We start from the raw sequence: 20,318 nt of genomic DNA, 5'->3' as shown, positions 1-20,318 counted from the left end.
GGAGGGCGGAGCCTGGTGGGCTGCTGTCTATGGGGTCGCACAGAGTTGGACACGGCTGAAGCGACTTCGCAGCAAAGATGATAAACAGACAGAGAACAATGGAAGCAAAGGGTCAGGGGATCAAGGTCAGTCTTTAGGTCATGAATGCACTGAAACCTGAACTGTTCTCTGGGATTGCCCAAGATTGTCTGCTTCTAAAAACACTGCACTAACTTTTCCTGTTCATCACTGAAAGATTGTCCAGGAAATACTCTTGAGTAGAGGGATCTGGGCTGCTCACAAAAATATCAATACACCCATAAGGGAAAAGGATCTAGAAAAGAAAATCGATTCCTGGGTTGGGAAGATCTGCTGGAGAAGGGATAGGCTACCCACTCCAGTATTCTTGGGCTTCCCTGGTGGCTCAGCTGGTAAAGAATCTGCCTGCAATGTGGGAGACTTGGGTTCCATCCCTGGGTTGGGAAGATCTCCTGGAGAAGGGAACAGGTACCCACTCCAGTTTTCTGGCCTGGAGAATTCCATAGACTATACACTCCATGGGGTCGCAAAGTCAGACACAACTGAGTGACTTTCACTTTCATACATATAACTGAAGCACTTTGCTATCCATTATAAATCAACCTCAAAAAATAAAGTATAAAAAAATCAGTACATATAAAGCTTTCTGGATATGCTAGGCCAAAGTATCAGTATCAGTAAATATAAACCCAGGCTTCCCTGGTGGTCCAGCAGTTAAGAATTTGCCTTGCGACGCAACGGACACCAGTTCCATCTCTGGTCCTGGAAGATCCCACATGCCGCAGGGTAACTGAACCCGTGAGCCACAACTAATAAACTGGTGCTCTCAAGCCTGTACTCCGCAACAAGGGAAGCCAACACAACTAGAGAGTAGCCCCTACTCGCCATAACTAGAGAAAGTCCTTGCCCATCAACAGAGACCCAGTGCAAGCAAAAAAAAATTTTTTTTAAGTAAAATAAATATAAGCCCTTCTGGATACTCTGGGTCAAAAGCTCCAAGAACATCTCATTTGTGGCTTTGCCCCCAGCATCTCCTCTGGAACACAGGAGGCCCACAAGTAAACTGTTTGAATGAGCAAATAAATTATCTTGAAACAAAATCAACAAGGACTTTAGCATGTCCACACTCCTGGGCAATTCACTTCAATGTTGTGGGCTCTTGTTTACACAGCTTGACAATGAAGGGAACATACCTAATTATTAAAGCATGACCATTTCTAAAATCCCTTCCTCTATGAAATTTTAGTTTTCTCTTTTCCTTGTTTTATCTTTTCCTCTTAAAACCAAAGAAGAGTCTATTTGTTGGCAGTTGTCAGAGGTGATGTAGAGAGGTCATCAACTCAGGGATCACAGAACTCCAAAAAAAAAAATCCCCATGAAAACAAAAGAGGATCTTTCTGTAAGTTACATATGTTAAACCAACACAACATTGTAAAGCAATTATCCTCCAATTAAAATTTTTTTTTAAAAATTAAGGGATTAATGAACCATTGGAAGGCGAAAACAAATATACCATTTTATTTCTCAAAATAACCCTAGTTAACAATGAGGAGGAAAAGGCTACAAGGTACTTAACGTATGTTTCCCAACTATCAGGTAAGTTTCCATTTTTTTAATTGTTTAAGTTAATCAGCAATGAGCACCATTTTTTCTTTGGTTGAATTTCACAAGCACAGTTACTAAATCAGTGAAGCAAATCAGACTCGGATGCTTGTAAATAAATCTTTTTAAAATTTAAAAGCAATGTAACATTAAATTTGTAAACACAGATTTGCACATGTCATATTCAAATACTGGGTTGGCCAAAAAGTTCATTTGGGTTTTTCAGTAAGGGCATATGGAACCCAAATGAACTTTTTGGCCAATTCAGTATTTATACATGGTTTTATTGTGAAAAGTGAAAGTCATTCAGTTGTGTGACTACGAATTCTCCAGGCCAGAACACTGGAGTGGGTAGCCTATCCCTTCTCCAGGGGATCTTCTCAACCCAGGAATTGAACCAGGGTCTCCTGCATTACAGTTGGATTCTTTACCACCTGAGCTACCAGGGAAGATCACGTGGTTTTATTAATAAGGTACAATTCCATGTTCTCATCCAGGGGCAATTTATCCTCCCAGTGGACATTTGGTATCATGTTCATTGTGTTTGCTGCCCCTAAGTCACTTCAGTCGTGTCCGACTCTGTGTGACCTCATAGACGGCAGGCCACCAGGCTCCCCCATCCCTGGGATTCTCCAAGCAAGAACACTGGAGTGGGTTGCCATTTCCTTCTCCAATGCATGAAAGTGAAAAGTGAAAGTGAAGCCGCTCAGTCGTGTCTGACTCTTAGCGACCCCATGGACTGTAGCCCACCAGGCTCCTCCATCCATGGGATTTTCCAGGCAAGAGTACTGGAGTGGGGTGCCATTGCCTTCTCCATCATTGTGTTTAGTCATGTACAATCCTTTGTGACCCCATGGACTGTAGCCCACCAGGCTCCTCTGTCCATGGGATTCTCCAGGCAAGAATACTGGCGTGAATTGCCATTGCCTTCTCTAGGGGATCTTTCCAACCTAGGGATAGAACTCCCGTCTCCTGCATTGGCAAGCTGATTCTTTACCACTAGTGCCACCTGGGAAGCCCACATTTGGCATTATCTGAAAACACTGGGGTCACAACTTAGGGTTCAGGGGAATGGGTAGAGATGGCACTGGCATCTAGTGTACAGAGGCCAGAGCTGCTGCAAAACACCCTACAATGCCCAGGACGGCCTCCACGACAGAGAATCATCCAAAGTGCCACTGAGAAACTTGCTTTAGGTTATAGTACAAAAAAAGCATTCTCTTCCACAGCTACTCTGTCCTCATGGCTTGAATAGAAACGATTATGTTTTCAACCATTTATTTAGTTAAGTATGCAAGGCACTGTGCTAAACACAATACATATATTATCTTAGGTAACAAAAACTCTCTGAAGTTTTGAAGATTAGCACAGGATGTCTGAAAGAGACTACATAATTGTTCAGGGTCACCCAAGACTGTGAATAGCACAGACTGGGATTTGTTGCAAGAGGGAAACCCCCATCGGTGGCTCAATGGTAAAGAATTGGCCTGCAATGTAGGAGACACAGGAGACATGGGTTCGATCCCTGCATTGAGAATATTCCTCTGGAGGAGGAAATGGTAACCCATGCCAGTACTCTTGCGTGAAAAATTCTATGGGCAGAGAGTAGCCTGGTGGGCTATAGTCCATCGGATTGCAAGAGTCAGACACAACTTAGGGACTGAACAACAGGGACTTTTCCTACTTTTCTAAACTGACTTTCCAGAGTTGTGCCAATTTCCAACACCACTATGAAGCCGTGAGAAGACCTCTTTCAATACACTGACTGTAGCATTACTTTTGACATCGAAAACCAAAATTCTTGCTTAAAAAATTATGTATCTGAGCTTAAATATTAAACAGTTGCTGGAATTCATTACCATGTATATGTCTCCCAAAATGAGGAACACGCTCGCTGTATAAGAACAATAAGGAGAAAAGTCAAGTCAATATATTCATTTATTCAACAAATGCAGCTGTTTGTCTAATAAAGGCTAAGCCCCAGGAAAAACATTCCTGCTTAGTCTGTAAACTTGATCTCAAATCTTTTGTTTAAATAAGCCTATGAAGAGCAAATGAGAGAATTGTGTTTTATAGTTTAAAATGTTTTCTCTGATAATATGTGTCTTTTTTGCCCTGTCCTAGAAATACTGCAAAATAGATGCTACCTAGGATACCTGTGAATTGAGGCAGACTTGTACCCACATACCCCATAAGTCCCCTCCTGACAAACAGTAATCATAACAGCAACAATCACAGCACACTATAGTCCAGTATTTTAAAATATAATAATAGTGTATATAATATGTATAATGGGATACAGTAGTACCTTCCATTAGTGGATCATTTTCAGTTCAGTCACTCAGTCATGTCCGACTCTTTGCGACCCCATGAATCACAGCACACCAGGCCTCCCTGACCAACATCAACTCCCAGAGTTCACTCAAACTCATGTCCATGAGTTGGTGATGCCATCCAGCCATCTCATCCTCTGTTTCCCCTTCTCCTCCTGCCCCCAATCCCTCCCAGTATCAGAGTCTTTTCCAATGAGTCGACTCTTCGCATGAGGTGGCCAAAGTATTGGAGTTTCAGCTTTAGCATCAGTCCTTCCAATGAACATCCAGGACTGATCTCCTTTAGAATGGACTGGTTGCATCTCCTTGCAGTCCAAGGGGCTCTCAAGAGTCTTCTCCAACACCACAGTTCAAAAGCATCAATTCTTCGGCGATCAGCTTTCTTCACAGTCCAACTCTCACATCCATACATGACCACTGGAAAAACCATAGCCTTGACTAGTCGGACCTTTGTTGGCAAAGTAATGTCTCTGCTTTTTAAAATGCTATCTAGGTTGGTCATAACTTTCCTTCCAAGGAGTAAGTGTCTTTTAATTTCATTGCTGCAATCACCATCTGCAGTGATTTTGGAGCCCCCCAAAATAAAGTCTGACACTGTTTCTACTGTTTCCCCATCAATTTCCCATGAAGTGATGGGACCAGATGCCATGATCTTAGTTTTCTGAATGTTGAGCTTTAAGCCAACTTTTTCACTCTCCTTTCACTTTCATCAAGAGGCTTTTTAGTTCCTTTTAGTAGGTCTTAAACGAAAGTTTTTAACATGAGAGTAGACTAGAAAATAGCAGACAAGTGTACTGCTACAACACTAAGTATTTTTGTAACTTTTGTGTGTGTGTGTGTGTGAGAGAGACAGTGCAGTTGTTTTCCTGTGGCTTGCAGCCTAAAGGGTTGAAAATCTCTGATCTTATCTACCTACTTCACTCGAAAAGTAAGTCTGGGGGCATTGCGTGATGGCCAAGAATACGCAGCTAGTTCTGGGGTGAGAACTTAGTTCCCCACTCCTTAGGCCAGCATCTGGTCCACTGCGGAGTTCAACTGAAAGTCTTTCTCTGGGGGGGAAACCGGAAAGAGACGTAGAGATGTTTTTAGGGGAGTAAAAGGGGCAACTGGCTGTTGGCACAAGTAACAGGATCAGTAGCTTTGGGGTCTCCACATATTTTTTTAAAATTATTAATTACTTTTATTTTTTGGTTGCGCTGGGTCTTTGTCGTGCGCAAGGGCTTTTTCTCCAGCCGCGGCGAGCGGGGACTACTTTCTGTTGCGATGTGCGGCCTTGGCATTGCGGTGGCTTCTCTGGTTGAAGAGACGGGTTCTAGGCGGGAGGCAGCGGGTGAGGGGCACCTCAGCCGTCGAGGCTCTCGGGCTCAGAAGTTTCCTTTGTATCCAAGGTTCCACATCCATGGATGCAACCAACCTCCTATTGCCTAGGATTGTTGTATTTACTATTGAAAAAAATCTGTGTAGGCAAGGACCCTTGCAGTTGAAACCCATGCTTTTCAAGGGTCAACTGTATTCCCCGCAAAGGGAACAAAGATGTAAATATCAAATTCTTTCATGAGAGCAGAATTTGAGTGAGAAGAGCAGTGAGAAGCTCCCCGGAAACTGGATGAAGGCTGAGGGGGCGACTTCCGGAGGGAAGGAAATGAAGCTGAGTTCCTGGCCTTGTTGATTGTAGCTCAAGCTTGACTGTGCGCAGGGATCCTCCCGGGGTCTTGTGAAGATGCGCCTTCTGGTGCAGGAGATCTGGGTGGGGCCCGAGATACTGCATAAAGAGTCAGTTTGTGATATTATCTGTTCAATATTAATGAGAATGAAAGAGGAAGAGAAATATTTTGTTCTTTTAAAAATTCAGTCCTTTAAAGGAGGGCCAGGGACTTATCGTCATGACACTGTTTTATTCACATCTTTCTGCTGTAATTATTTAATTGAAAGAGACTTATAAAAATCACACATCAGCTGACCTTGCTGAAATGAGTAAATATACCAGATTACCTATTTGCTTTCCAGACTGCCTCTACCCACCGCTCAACTTAACTAAGGCGAGTTTTTTTCTAAATTATTTGAAAGTTTGTTCTGGGACTTCCCTGGTGGTTCAATGGTTAAGATTCTGTACTTCCAATGCAGGGGGCCCAGGTTCAATCCCTGATCAGGGAACTGAGATCCCACATGCCTTGGAGTGCAGCCAAACAAAAGTAATTTTTAAAAATGTGTGCTAAGAACAAAATAAAAGAAGCCTCTTTTCTGATAGGCAAAGACTAAAGTAACTTTTAAAGTATTAAATGCAAACTAAAATAATAGGAAGAAATATTGCTTAATAGTTTTTCTTGAGTACTCAACACTTACAAACAACGTTTTTAAGTTTGGCAGCAAGGAAAGAAGAAGCTCTGATAGAGAGCCCATAGGGGTGAAGACTCATGCTATTTACAGAAAAGACCGTGCAAAATTTAATTTTAGCTGGAAGACCTTAGTACAGTTCTTAATTTAAACCCTCATATTATGTGACATCAGAGCAAAAGAGCAGAGCTTTTTTTTTTATACTGTCTGAAAATGCACGTTTTCATCAGTTTTTAAAAAAATATTTTATTTCTTTATTTATTTGACTGCTCCAGGTCTTAGCTGTGGGACTCTTTTTAGTTTCACCCTTCGAACTCCTAGTTGTGGCATGTGGGATTCCCTGGCCAGGATTCTAACTCGGCTCCCCCTGCAGTGGGAGCAGAGTATTAGCCACCGGATCACCAGGGAAGTTCTTTATCAGTGTTTTTAAAGAGGAAACAGTTTTATGTTCCTAAATCAATTAAACTTCTCAATGTATTGATCTTGTCCAATTTTTTAATTAAAAATATCCATCATCTTGAGTAATTTGGTTCTCATTAGTTTGTGTATTTGTTTTCTATTTGCCATTGTCACAGTTTATCACAGACTTAGGGGCTTAAATGATGTACTTGTCTCCTCTTAGAGTTCTGTGGGTCAGAAGTCTGACATGGTCTCACCAGACCAAAGTCAAGTTATTGGCCACACCTCGCTCCTCTCTATAGGGCTGGGTCGGATCCCTCTCCTTGCCTTTTTCAGCTTCTAGAGGCCACCCACATACCCTAGCCCCGTCCTCCTCCTCACCTTGTACCACTCCAGCCAGCTCTTCACCTCCCTCGTCCACTGTTAAAGGCCCTTGAATTTACAATGGCCTTGGATAAATCAGGATAATCTTCCTAGTTGAAGGTCAATTGATAAGCAACCTTAATTCCCCTTTGCCGTGCATAACATAGCATATTGTCAGGTTCTAGGGATTAGGATGCAGACTGGTTTGAGGCTATGTTGGGGGCAGGGGCATTATTCCTCCCACCAGATCTTTTAAGAAAAGACTGTTTTGCAATTGAGTACTAATGTCATTTGCATGGCATTCACATTGCATTTCTCACTGATGAGAATCGCTAGAGCTCTTATGACACAAATTAGCCCTCATTTAGTTGCACTTACATTGATTCCCATATTCAGTACTCCTTTTCCTGTAATGGAATCTCTCTCACTTATGAGCATTAAGGACATAGAGTGGCCTGTTTCCTGAGCTTTTACTGTAAGACAGATGTTTTCTGGAAAGTCCTAAAAATTTTGGATAATGGTACTATTTACAATAGCCAAGACGTGGAAGCGACCTACGTGTCCATTGACAGAGGAATGGATAAACAAGTTATAATGCACATATACAGTAGAATATTACTCAGCCATAAAAAGAATGAAATAATGCCACTTGGCAGTAACATGGATGGACCTAGAGATTATATTAAGTGACATAAGTTGGACAGAGAAAGACAAATGTCATATTAGATCACTTACATCAGAAATCTAATTTAAAAAATGATAAGAATGAACTTATTTACAAAACTAGAAATAGACTCACAAAATTAAATTTATGGTTACCAAAGGGTGCAGCATGGGGGGCAGAGATAAATTGGGAGATTGGGATTAACATATACACACCACTAAATATAAAATAGATAACTAATAAGAACCCGAACAGCAAGAAGGACCTACTGTATATCACAGGGAACTCTACTCAATATTCTGTGATAATTTATATGGGGAAAGGACCTGAAAAAGAAGGGATATATATGTATGTAAACTGATTCACTTTGTTGTACACGAAAAACCAACACAACATTGTAAATTGTCTATACTCAAATAAAAAAGTTTTTAAGTAAATTCAATTAAAAGGCATGGAGATACCAGAAAATTCTTAGCTTTTCCATCTGCACTGTGATTTCATCTAATGGCATTTCTTACAGGCTTGCAAGAAATGAAAAATGGAAAAAAAAAAAGAGATTCTTTTTACAGGGGAAGTCTAGGTTCGTAACTACCAACAGTTCTCACCACAAGCCTTTGGGGTTCTGTACCAGTGATGAGAAATCTGATGTGAAAGAAACTATACTGAGAAAATGAACCTGCCTTGGAAGCTTAGGTTCTTATTTCTGCTTTTTCTTCTTTATCAACATTGCAGGTGTCCCTGGCTCCATGCCAAACGCATCCTGGGCCGGTGACCTCAGAGCTGTGAAGTGGTTTGACATGGAAGATAAACACGGAGGCTGCCACGGTGAGGCATTCTTTTCAAACTTTGAGGCCACTCAGTTTGTTGGTGTTGGCATGAAAGGAGCTGTGGAATACAGGGGTTCTCATTTAGACAGCCTGTGAATTATTAAACAGAGTAACTAGAGGCACAGTCCTTGAAAAGTTAATGTGTTTTTTTTTAATAGTATTAATTTTTTAAAATATTTATTTTTGGCTGCACTGAGTCTTCCTTGCTGTGCGTGGGCTTTCTCTAGTTGTCGTGAGCAGGGGCTATTCTCTGGTTGCGGTGGCTTCTCTTGCTGTGGAGCACAGGCTTTGTTGCCCTGCAGCATGTGGGATCCTAGTTCCCACACCAAGGATCGAACCTGTATCCCCTGCATTGGCAGGCAGATGCTTCACCACTGGACCACCAGGGAAGTCCCAAGGTTGAGTATCTTAAAGATATTCTCCATCTTATGATTACCTAGGGCGATGTAGAGGTAGGATCAAATGATAATGGTTCTTTCCTGCTAGTTTCTGTTCTTTCCTCCTTCCTTCCTCCTTCTGTCCATTTTGAGGGTGCAGCAGTTAGGAGGAGCCAAGTGGTCAGGATGGAAGTGATGTCATCTTCTCTCCATGGAGCCCCATCCCTCACATCAGCCTCTGCTCCCTCCACCAGTGGGTTTCCAGGTGGCTTGGAGGTGTTTTCTCCGGCATAATGGCAGGTGACAGCAACAAGAGAGATTGCCCCTCCAAATGGATAAGCACTAGAAGACAAGTAGCTGGGAAGAAGACTTTTTATCAGTCCTGGTGTATATTCCATTAAGACTCTTTTCTGGTATGTGGCAGGCGTGCATATTTGTTGACGAGAGCGAGCATAACCAAGTACCACAGACTGAGTGGTTTCAACCACCGGAATTTCCTTGCTTACAGTCCTGGAGGCTGGAAGTCGGAGATCAACATGGCAGTAGGCTTGGCTTTTCCTGGGGCCTCTCCTCTTGGCTTGCAGACGGCCATCTTGGCCCGTGTCCTACATGACCTACCCTCTGCGTGTGTCTGTGTCCTAATCTCTTCTTATAAGGACACCAGTCCTACTGGATCGGGGCCCATCCATTAGATCTCATTTAACTCAGTTATCTCTTTAAAGGCCCTACATCTAACACAGTTACAATCTGAGGTGCTGGAGGTTAGGACTTCAGCATATGAATTTGGGGGAAATACAATGCAGTCTATAAAAGAAGGCAATAAATATATATTCAGTGAATGAATGATTAAGCGAAGAGCTGAGTGAGTGAATAGGAAGGTTTGCCCTGTAAAGTTTGGCCTCCTCCCCCCGCCATTCAATTTATAGCTTCACTTATTAGTCCTTTTATTCTACACCTAACATTTCAGATCATAAATAATAACAATATTGTCACTCAGTAGTGTCCGACTTTCTGTGACTCCAGGGACTGTAGCCTGCCAGGCTCTTCTGTCCATGGAATTCTCCAGGCAAGAACACTGGAGTAAGCAGATTGCCATTTCCTTCTCTCTGAAGAAGAGAAATGGTAACATATTTCAGATGAAAACCCCAAATTGCTGCTTCTCTCCAGCTCTCCATCACGCTCACGCTCCTTCCCAGGTCTGTCTCTTGAGGGTCCCCTCCCCGGTATTATAGAGGCCAGCATCCTTGCATCCCTGCACAGTCCTTTCTCAAGTATATGCACGCGTTTACCTTAACCAGCCCACGTTTTCCCCAGGGGACAGCTCAGTGCCACCTGCCTGCATAGCCCGCCCTTCTAATGGGGAGAGGAAAATGGAGAGGAGGGTATTTTGGACTTTGATCTCCTGCATCTTCCTTAGAAAGTGGACCATCTCCATCAGTGAGGGTCCCAGTATTTGGGATAGGCTGTCTTCTCCACATCCTTTATAACCCCTATCACCTGGCCTCTAGGGCCACTGCGGTCATCCTCCGATCTGCTTCACCTCCTCTTCTCTGGCTGTAGCACTTGAGGATGTACAACGTGGACCCATGTGATGGGATTACTTTGCAGCCCAAGCCCTCCCTCCCCGCTCCCTACAGAAGTTCCTGTCCGTTGTGTATCAGCCATGTATACTCCCCGCCTAAGTAGAGCCTTACCTTCCGTCTCCTTGACATCACCTGTATCCAGGACCTACCTCAGTAAAGAAAGTATAGACTAGTCAGATTTGCCTTTTTGTAAGGACTTTTGGGCTTCCCAGGTTGCTCAGTGATAAACAATCTTCCTACCAATGCTGGAGATGCAAGTTCCATCCTTGGGTCAGGAAGATCCCTTAGAGAAGGAAATGGCAAACCCGCTCCAGTATTTCTGCCTGGGAAACCCCATGGACAGAGGAGACTGGTGGGTTAGCAACTAAACAACAACAACAAAGGACTTTTACTGATTCCATGACAGGTGGAGCCATGAAAGTAGCCTCTAGCCAGGAACTACATAGGGTTCAAAGTTTGGGTAGCCCAGCCTGCCCCCCTCAAACAAATGTCTCGGTTTTTTCTTCTCTTAGCACCTGTTATGCTATTTGAAGGCCTTAAACTGTTAGCATTAAAAATATTTCTCCCCAAACCACTATACGGGGAAAAGAAAAAGACACAGTCTGGACAGAGGAGGTAGAACTTTATGTCAACCCAGCAAGTCAGTAATACCATCTGGATCTTGTCCCCTTGGCTGTATTTGTTCCAAACCTGTGAGTGCAGCCACTTTCCAAGCCTTGTTAGCATTTGGAATCACAGAGTACCATTCTAGACCTGTGGTCTTGAACCTGGAGCTCCCATCTCTGATTCCAATCTCTTTGTCACCCTACGGTTATCTTCACCAACTTATAGACTATATATTTTACTGTCTTTCTTCCCTAGAACAGAATAGAAGGCCCAGCAACACTGGGGTTTTAGACTAGTTTGTTCATTGCCATAACCCCACATCTGAAATATGATGTTGTCATGTTAGATGTGTTTGCTTTTTTAAAATTGGGACTTCAGAGATTCAACTTTCCTGGCTCCCTCCTCCTATGGGTTCTTTATGAGGACCCCTTGTCGAGCCTGTGTGCTGTGTCAGCTTTTCATGCTGTTCTCTCACACATTTTAGATTCCCTTGGCATTTGATCCTGGGAGGCTGATTCCTGTGCGTAATCATTACTGTCGTCTGCTTTTCGCCATTTGTGGTTACCAAGGCAGAACACTGCCGAAGAATGCTCCAGAACTGTCCTACACTCACCCACCATCTCCCTTCAGGTGGCCCCTCTGGCTGCTGCTTGTTCTTTTATTTACGTCATTATTGTCCTGGTGCTCTTCCTGGGGTGCCCATTTTCAGCTTTTTGGCTCACCTTTAAACTCCTAATCTTGTGCTGAAACAGCCTCTCTACTCTCCAAAGGTGATCATTTCAATTTTAGGAAGAACTTTGAAGACATTTGATTAAAATCACCTTATCAGTTCCTTTATCAGGTCATCCCTTTCCTCCATCTTAGAGCATTTGGGGTTTTTTTGTGGGGGGCTGCATTGTGTCTTAATTGCGGAATCTTCGTTGTGGAATTCAGGATCTGGTATGTGGGATCTTAGTTCCCTGGCCAGGGATCGAACTCACGTCCCCTGCATTGGGAGGTGGATTCTTAACCACTGGGCCACCAGGGACGTCCCCATCGTAGGGCATTTTGGACCCTTTCTCCCACAGTTGCTTCCTGTTTCAAGAAGAAAAGTCACCCATCCTCCCAACCAAGGTCCCCGTCTGGCCTCAGTTATGTGTGGGCCCACCTCAGTTATCCCGCTGCCCTATTGCATTCTGCGTGACTCTGTCTCTGACGGTTCTTTTCCTTCTCCCTGCCAAGATGTATTTTCTGCCTCTGTCCTCGAGACCAAGCTGTCTAGGCTCTCTCTACATGATCCAGCCCCAAATCTTCTCTCCTGTTCATTTCTTAAGCATGGGTGTGCTGTTTGTCTACCAGGTTCTTCTCACCTCCCACCGGGTTATTCTTTAACATGCCCGGAACTCTGGCTTCTTTCTCCAGCGATTTTCACTGTCTCTGGTCTCTCTTCCCAGCCACATTGAGTTAATTATCAGGTCCCATCGGTCCTTCTGTGCTCTGTCTCTAATGGCTTTCCTTTCCCACTCATGGCAACCATTAACATCAAACAAACTTTCTGGTTTACACGATTACTACAGTCTCTTGATTGGTTCCTAATGTACCTTGCAAAGCTCTGCGAAATTAATCTTGCTGAAATCTATTTCATCATTTGATTCTTCTATTAAATTTCTCCAACCCTTTCCAAAAAAAAAGGGATAAAAATGGCCCAAACCTTTCATCTATTTTAAGACAGTCAACCACAGTAGTTCTACCATATGCCAAACAAATTCTGGAAAGAGTGCAAACTTCTTACAGCTTCCTTGTTTTGAACCTGGACCCCAGCAAACTTTTTTGTAGCAGAAAATTCCCCTCTCTGCATTTTTCCACCTGATGCTTTCCCATCCATCTTGAGACGCTTCCCAGTTCTACCCACCTGTGAACTCCCCATTCATCTTCTCTACGCTTTTCATTCAATAACTGTTAATTTAACATCTGATATTTACCAGGTACTGTTCCAAATGTGGCTTCCCCAGTGGCTTGGCAGTAAAGAATCCACCTACAACTCGGGAGACATGGGTTTGATCCCTGAGTTGGGAAGATCCCACGGAAAAGGAAATGGCAATCCATTCCAGTATTCTTGCCTGGAAAATCCCATGGACAGAGGAGCCTGGCGGGCTGCAGTCCATGAGGTCGCAAAAAGTCAGACTCGACTGAGCACACACACCTGTTGTAGATGCAGGGGACATAGAAGTAAACACAGTGGTCTCAAATTTCAATTCTTCAGCTTATATTCTAGTCTGGGGAGAAAGACAACGAAGAAATGTGTTTGTTGGTAATGACTACCAAAAGGAAAATGAATCGGGGAAGAACGAAAGGAGGTCAGAAAGGGCCTCACTGAGAAGATGGCCTTGAAGTCGAGCCCTGAGTGGTGCCAGAGGGAGCCTTAAGGATGTCTGGCGCAAGGGCGTGGTCCGGGGGAGGAAGGGCACACACGGATGCTTGGGTTGCTCAGGACCAGCGAGGGGTCAGTGGGACTGATATGAAGGGTTATTCAGGGTTATGACTGAATGAGCAAGTGCTGAGAGGGGAGTCCGGCTGATGAGGGCCAGACTCAGGCGTCTTGAACGCCATTGCTGGGATTTGGGCTTTTTCTCCAAATGAGACAGGAAGCCATCAGAGGGTTTTGAGCAACAGACACATCTTCTGCTTCAGTTTAAAACAGCCACTCTGGCTGCTGTGTGAGAATATGCTAACAGGCAAACGCGGAATTGACGAGCCTATCTGCGGGGAAGGAATGGAGACTCAGACAGAGAGATTGGACTTGTGGACGCTGAGGCGGAAGGCGAGAGTGGGACGAACGGAGGACGGATCTGGCTCTGTGATGACCTGGAGGGGTGGGGCGGGGGCAGGCTCAGGAGGGAGGCGACAGTGTACAGTTAGGGCCCTTCTGCGCTGTCCTGCGGCAGATAACAACACAACATTGTAAAGCAGTTTTCCCCCCAATTCAAAGTAAATTAAAAAAAAAAAAAATGGAAGCATTGGGGACCAGTCAGACAGGAAGAGGGAGGCAGCTTGACTGGGATGGAGGTAGCAGAGCGGGTGAACTGTGGCCAAATTGCATTAACGTTTTGAAGGTTGAGCTGACAAAGTTGCCACCAGATTGGACGTGGGGTGTGGAAGGAAGGGGCAGAAGGGCCAAGTGTGCTGAAGAGGGGGCTTGCCCTAGATTACGATAGAGAGGACTTGGCGAGGATTAAGGAGTTCATAGGTAACACACAGGTGAGGTTTATTCCCCATCTAAGAGGAGAAATAGGGCCTTCCCTGGTGGTTAGGACTCCAAGCTTCCAATGGAGGAGACTCAAGTTGGATCCCTGCTTGGGGAACTGAGATCCTGCATGCTTTGCAGAATGCCAAAAGTTTTTAATTAAAAAAAAAAACAAAACACCTCATCCATAATAGAGGAGAGATAAAGTAGGCACTTGGATAGCCCAGGGAAGAGACCCGACCAACTCAGCCCACAAAGACCCCTCGCATCTGTCTACGTCTAGGATGTCTCATCCGTGAAACCCGAAGTTCATAATGCGTGAATGGCCTTGCGATGCCTGGTGCGTTACCCCTTTGGACTACTTAACTCTCGTTTTCTGAAAGTGCGCGTTTGTATCTTTGTCTCCTCATAGGAAGTTTGACTTCCTTGCGGGATGGGCTGACGCAGTCCTACTTCATCGGAACCCCTAGCCCTTGGCACAGGCCTAGCCCTGGAGCAGTCAGTTGGACACCCTACTGTTCTGCAAGCTCACCCCCCTTGACGCGAAAACAAGCCTGTCTTGACTGTTTCTTGTTCTCTTCTATTACAGGCCACTATGTCCATGACATTTGTATCTATGGAAACGGAGACTTAAAGTGGTTGATTAATTCTTCAAGCCTCTTTGCAAACAAGTTTGAGCTCACTGCATACCCCCTCACTGTGGAATGTCTGGAACTGAGGCTTCGAGAAAGAACCCTGAATCAGAGTGAAATTGCAATACAGCCCAGCTGGTATTTCTGATCTACAGCCACTCAGCGTCTGAAGGGAAATCACCTCTGGGAAGGAGAGCCTTTCTTTGGGAGAAACACTTTGCCTGGGTTATATGAAGTCTCAGGGCCAAGGTTATAGCTTCAGGACCTGACTACGTAATTACACGTCAAAATGTCCACTAGACACTGTGAAATGTGCTGTCAGGATGCTTGCTCAGTGATACTGGTCCTCAGGCCACTCTAGCAGTTTCTTGAGGTTCACCACTCTTTCAGGCTCAAGGCCCGATCTGTGATAAATTGAACTGTCATCAGATCTCTGCATCAGACCCTCATCGTATGTAAATATTCTCATGAAAAGGAGAATGGTAGATAATACTATTTAGGGAAATAAGAATCAAATTTCTCTGAAGAAGAAATCTTTTATCACAGATCTGTGGCCGCACATGAATGGATTCCCCCTGCTCTTTGCTCAGCTGTGTGTCAGCATGGAAACTGCTTTCGGGTAACTGTCCAGTCTCCTTTAAAACTTGAGCTGCTAGAACTGAGAACTCGGTCTTGTTCCTGAGTTTCAACAGTAGCATTTTCAAGTTTCCTGTGCCTACAGTTTTTGTTTGTTACACTCTTTACATTCTGTATAGAATGTAAAGTCATTCACAGGAGACCAAATTTAAGACAGCAGTCACTGCCTGCTTCAGTAAAAGATCCTCAGGTAGTTCGCTTCTTGAATATTTGTCAGTGTCCTCTGACCCCTCGTCCATCATTTTCCATTGAGAATATGGAAAAGTTCTTGAAGACTGAAGATATTTCAAGAGGGGAAGTGCTATTGCATGCATATAGCCTCAAGCCTTGAATATTTCAGGATAAATCACTTCCCTTTTTTGCCTCCACCCCCACCAAAGTGGGGCTTCCCCAATGGCTCAGTGGTAAAGAATCTGCCTGTGATGCAGGAGACACAGGAGATCCGGATTCAATCCCTGGGTCAGGAAGATCCCATGGAGAAGGAAATGGTTACCCACTTCAGTATTCTTGCCTGGGAAATCCCATGGACAGAGAAGCCCAGTGGGCTACCGTCCATGGGGTCACAAAGAATCAGACATGACTGAAGCAACTAAGCATGCACACACCACCAAAGTGATCTTACCTGCAAAACGGAGACCAGATTCTATCCCATGAGCCTTTAAGGAGTCCACACGTTCTCTGCGTAACTTTGCAGTGCCTGTGCGGTCGTAGGAGGGCCTGGATTTTTAAAAGCTTTCAATTGTGGGAGAGCCTCTTTGTCACTTATCCTTTATCCCATTCACCCATCCAATCCATCAGTAAGTATTTCTTGGGTGTCTATTATACACCAGACACATGCGGAAACAAGAAGTGAGAAGCTTTTTCACTCTGAAGATCTTGGCAATAATGCCGACATTGGAAAGAGAGTCTCTAGAACTCCAGAGAATCTCACAGAGTGTATTATCCCCCCCAGCTCCTGCCACCCCACAAGGCATGTGGAACTCCCCTGACCAGGGATCAAACCCACAGCCCCTGCAGTGGAAGTGCGGAATCCTAACCACTAGACCACCAGGGAGTGGCTGTCTACAACCAGAGTGGTTGTATTTTAACACATGCATGGTGGGCTTATGGATTGTCGTATCAGGCCCCAGATATCACCAATTTCAAAGTGAGGTCTAAATCGGAGACTATTCCGAGGAGAGAAGGGAGGGAGGAGACAGGGGCCACAGCCGATTGTTTTCTAGGATTCCTGCTTTCTCTCTTGCCTCTCAGGGCATTCAGATCTCACAATGCTCTTGCAGAATGCCCCCATTACCCCCGTCTTGCAGATGAAGTGCCTGAGGCTTACAGAGGTTGTTAGGAAGCAGGAGGAAACAAGTTCTCTGACAATCAGGCTTCTCTTACTGGTCTCCTTAGTTCATTTCCTAAGGTGGAGCATCTTGAGAAGGTGAAGAGAAGCCATATTTAGCACCCCAGAATGTTCTCAGTGTTCACACTGAGAAAACGTCCCGTCATGTCAGAAAAATGTGAAGTCTCCTTTTGAACTCCATCCAGTTCCTTGATATTTATTTCTTCTAATGAAAAACAGCAACTACAGCTAATGATACATTTAATCCACGCAATGTTACTTTTCCTGCAGTTGTGCCTGTTGAATGTTAATCATATTTAACTTAAGGAAACCCTTAATCATATTTAATGACCTTGAATTTAATGACTTTTAATGATTTTGAAGTAAAATCTCTTTTCCTGTTGCCGAGAGAGATGGAAGTGCCCTGGGTGATGAAAAGTCAAGGGGTAGGGAACACACCCGGAGCTAAAGGCAGAATTTAAATCACCTATTTTTGTTGTTTTAACTTACGTCACACCACTTAAGGAGAGGAATGCTTTACACTGGATCTTTCTCTTGTAGAAGAAGAAATCTTTTGGAATTGAAGATGTTTACATGTCTGTTGTTGGTCATTTCTTCTGTGTCTTAAATACTTTGATGTTGGGAGAGTTTAATGTTTGAACTAGTGGGTTTCTGCGGGCCCACTGGAGAATGCCCTGAAATTCTTGTTTTGGAGATGCCCTGAAAATTTTGTTTTCAATGATGTTCCATGTTGTTTTCTTGGAAATAAATTAATATATTGTTTTCCACACTGGGGACTGTTGTATGGCTTTATTTGATCAGGATTTAGCAAGCCCATCCTCCCAGCATTGTCTTTCTTAGAACATTTTATTTGGCTGTGTTGGGTCTTAGTTGCAGCAGGCGGGATCTTTTGTTGTGGCTCCTGGGCTCAGCAGCTGTGGTGCACGGGCTCAGCCGCACCAGGGCACCGGGGATCTTAGTTCCTCAGCCAGGGATCGAACCCACAGCCCCAGCACTGCAAGGCGGATTCCTAAGCACTGGACTACCAGGGATGTCCCCTCCTAGCATTTTCTAAAAATACACAAATACATTCATGCAAACATATACCTGTCTAAAAATGCCCATCCCGCTGGAGTATTGGAGAGGATAACTGGGAATGATCGAGATGAGAATACACTGGAAGGTCAGTTTCGTTTCAATCGGGATTTTAAATTCAAAATCTGAGGCAGGAAGAAGTTATCTCTTATACGTGCCTCCTTTATTTATTTTTTAAAAATCAAGGTACAATTTAGGTAAAAGATATGTTGATGTTATCATAATTATTCAACTGTCAAATGCCAAAGTTTTTGAGCAGTCTTTCAGTGCTAAGTTTGGGTAAATGAATATTTCCTTTACAAGACACATGGAAAATGATAGAAATACTAAGGAAAATAACTCGTCTAGACAATAGCTGGTGCACCATTTTTTAATGCATAATATTTTAAAACTAAAGTGAAAAAAATTTCAAACTACAAAAACAAAAATATGTGCTCATAAAAGATATTTTGTAGTTTGAAATATGTGCTGTATATCATAGGAAATACATAAATCAACTATAAAAATAAAATATATATTTTATTTTCTAAATAAATATTTCCTAAAAATAGAAAATACATAAACCCCAAAATAAAAATATTTTCTAAAAATAGAAAATACACACATCAACTCCAATACTTTGGCCACCTGATGTGAAGAGCCAACGCTGGGAAAGATTGAGGGCAGGAAGAGAAGGGGCGAAGGGGGTTGAGATGGTTGGATGGCATCATCAACTCAATGGACATGAGTTTGAGCAAATTCTGGGAGATAGTGAAGGACAGGGAGGCCTGGCGTGCTGCAGTCCATGGGGTCGCAAAGAGTCGGACATGACTGAGCGACTGAACGACAAAAACAAATCAAGTATACCTCAATAAAAATTGTTAAACGTGATTTAAATTAAGTTAAAAAATAGACTACACAAGAATATAGGATAAACAAATGAATTAGTACAGAAGGACACAGGATAAAAAGTGAACTCCTTTCTCCAGAAGTGACCACTCTGATGTCGATGTCCTTTCAGGATGGTGATACACACTCAGATATCCTAGGGCGGTGCTGTCCAAAAGAATCTCTGCTGTGATGGGAACGTTCTATACCTGCACTGTCCAAGATACTAACTACTGGGCACTTGAAATGTGGCCCATTTGACTGAGGAAATGGTACTTACTTTATGTGACTAGTGGCTGCTGTACTGCAGTTCTATAGGTACACAACCATTACATACCTGTGCGTATTGTACAGTGGAAATACAAAGACACAGATTGGCTTTTTTTTTTTTTTAAGAGTTGATTATACAGACACATAATAGAATTACAGCTTTGTGTAACTTGCTTTTTTGAGCCCTTCAAAAATAAACTTTATTTTTAGAATTGTCCTGGTTTTTGTTTTTTTTTTTACTTTCCTGTTACACCATGCAGCTTAGATCCTTGACGAGGGATCAAACCCACACCCGCTACAGTGGAAGTGTGGCATCTTAACCGCTGGACCGCCATGGAAGTCCCACATGGTGAGACTTTAGGATAGCAGTCTATGCCAAGTGGGAAATGGCAGCCGAGATCCATGTGAACAGACTAAGCAAATAACCGGAGTTTGGGAAGACTCCAGTCTTCCAGTTCAGTAATGCCAGAACTACACTTTTTATGTTGTGACTACTCCCTCTTCTGGTCAGGATGGCTGAGGGATTAAAAGGTCAAGCCAATGGGAAAGACACTGGGGGTCACGCTCCCAAGGCCAAGTGCTGACCTTAGCAAGAGGTCTGCCAGTGATGGCTCTGGGAGGAGGCAGGTAAAGAGGTGTTGCTGACTGTACTCACTTTTCAATACCTACAAGGTTTGAATGCGGTGGGCTTCCATGGTGGCTGTCGGGAAGATTAACTGGGGTGAGTCCTGCTGGGAGCCCAGGAAGTCTGACCTTCATTTGGGAAGGATCCTGGGGGCTGCAGTAGACAGCGGAGCTGAGTGGCCTAAAAGGGGCTCCCCAGGGGGCGCTAGTGGTAAAGAATCCGCTTGCCAATGCAGGAGATGCCAGAGACTCAGGCTCGATCTCTGGATCAGGAAGATCCCCTGGAGAAGGAAGTAACAACCCACTCCAGTATTCTTGCCTGGAGAATCCCAGGGACAGCGGAGCCTGGTGGGCTGTGGTTCGTGGGGTCACAGAGAGTTGGACACAATTGAAAGCGTGCACACAGACACAGACACACACACCATGTTCTTCTGAAAAGAACACAAATTCAGAAACCAACAGCCGGCATCACGTGCCAGACCGTAAAACTGAGTCTCAAGCATGTGATTAGGAGTTGAGGCTATTAGGCGAATCACTG

At 43.9% G+C, this 20,318-nt stretch overlaps 1 protein-coding gene across 1 annotated transcript in view; it reads left to right on the top strand.

Annotated features, from left to right (window-relative positions):
• Positions 1 to 17,719, top strand: part of LOC129543892 (N-acetyllactosaminide beta-1,6-N-acetylglucosaminyl-transferase) — a 49,029-nt gene extending 31,310 nt beyond the window's left edge. Inside the window, exons 2-3 of the mRNA XM_055407291.2 lie at positions 8,446 to 8,538; positions 14,919 to 17,719. Coding sequence (XP_055263266.2) covers positions 8,446 to 8,538; positions 14,919 to 15,109 — 284 coding nt within the window. The 3' untranslated portion in view covers positions 15,110 to 17,719. The remainder of the gene's footprint in view (positions 1 to 8,445; positions 8,539 to 14,918) is intronic.
• Positions 17,720 to 20,318: the final 2,599 nt, after the last annotated feature.

The sequence above is a fragment of the Moschus berezovskii genome, chromosome 23 (assembly GCF_049115385.1).
Source record: "Moschus berezovskii isolate FMDL1 chromosome 23, NW_MosBer_1.0, whole genome shotgun sequence".
Lineage (NCBI taxonomy): Eukaryota > Metazoa > Chordata > Mammalia > Artiodactyla > Moschidae > Moschus > Moschus berezovskii.
This window is presented reverse-complemented; position numbering and strand designations above follow the sequence as displayed.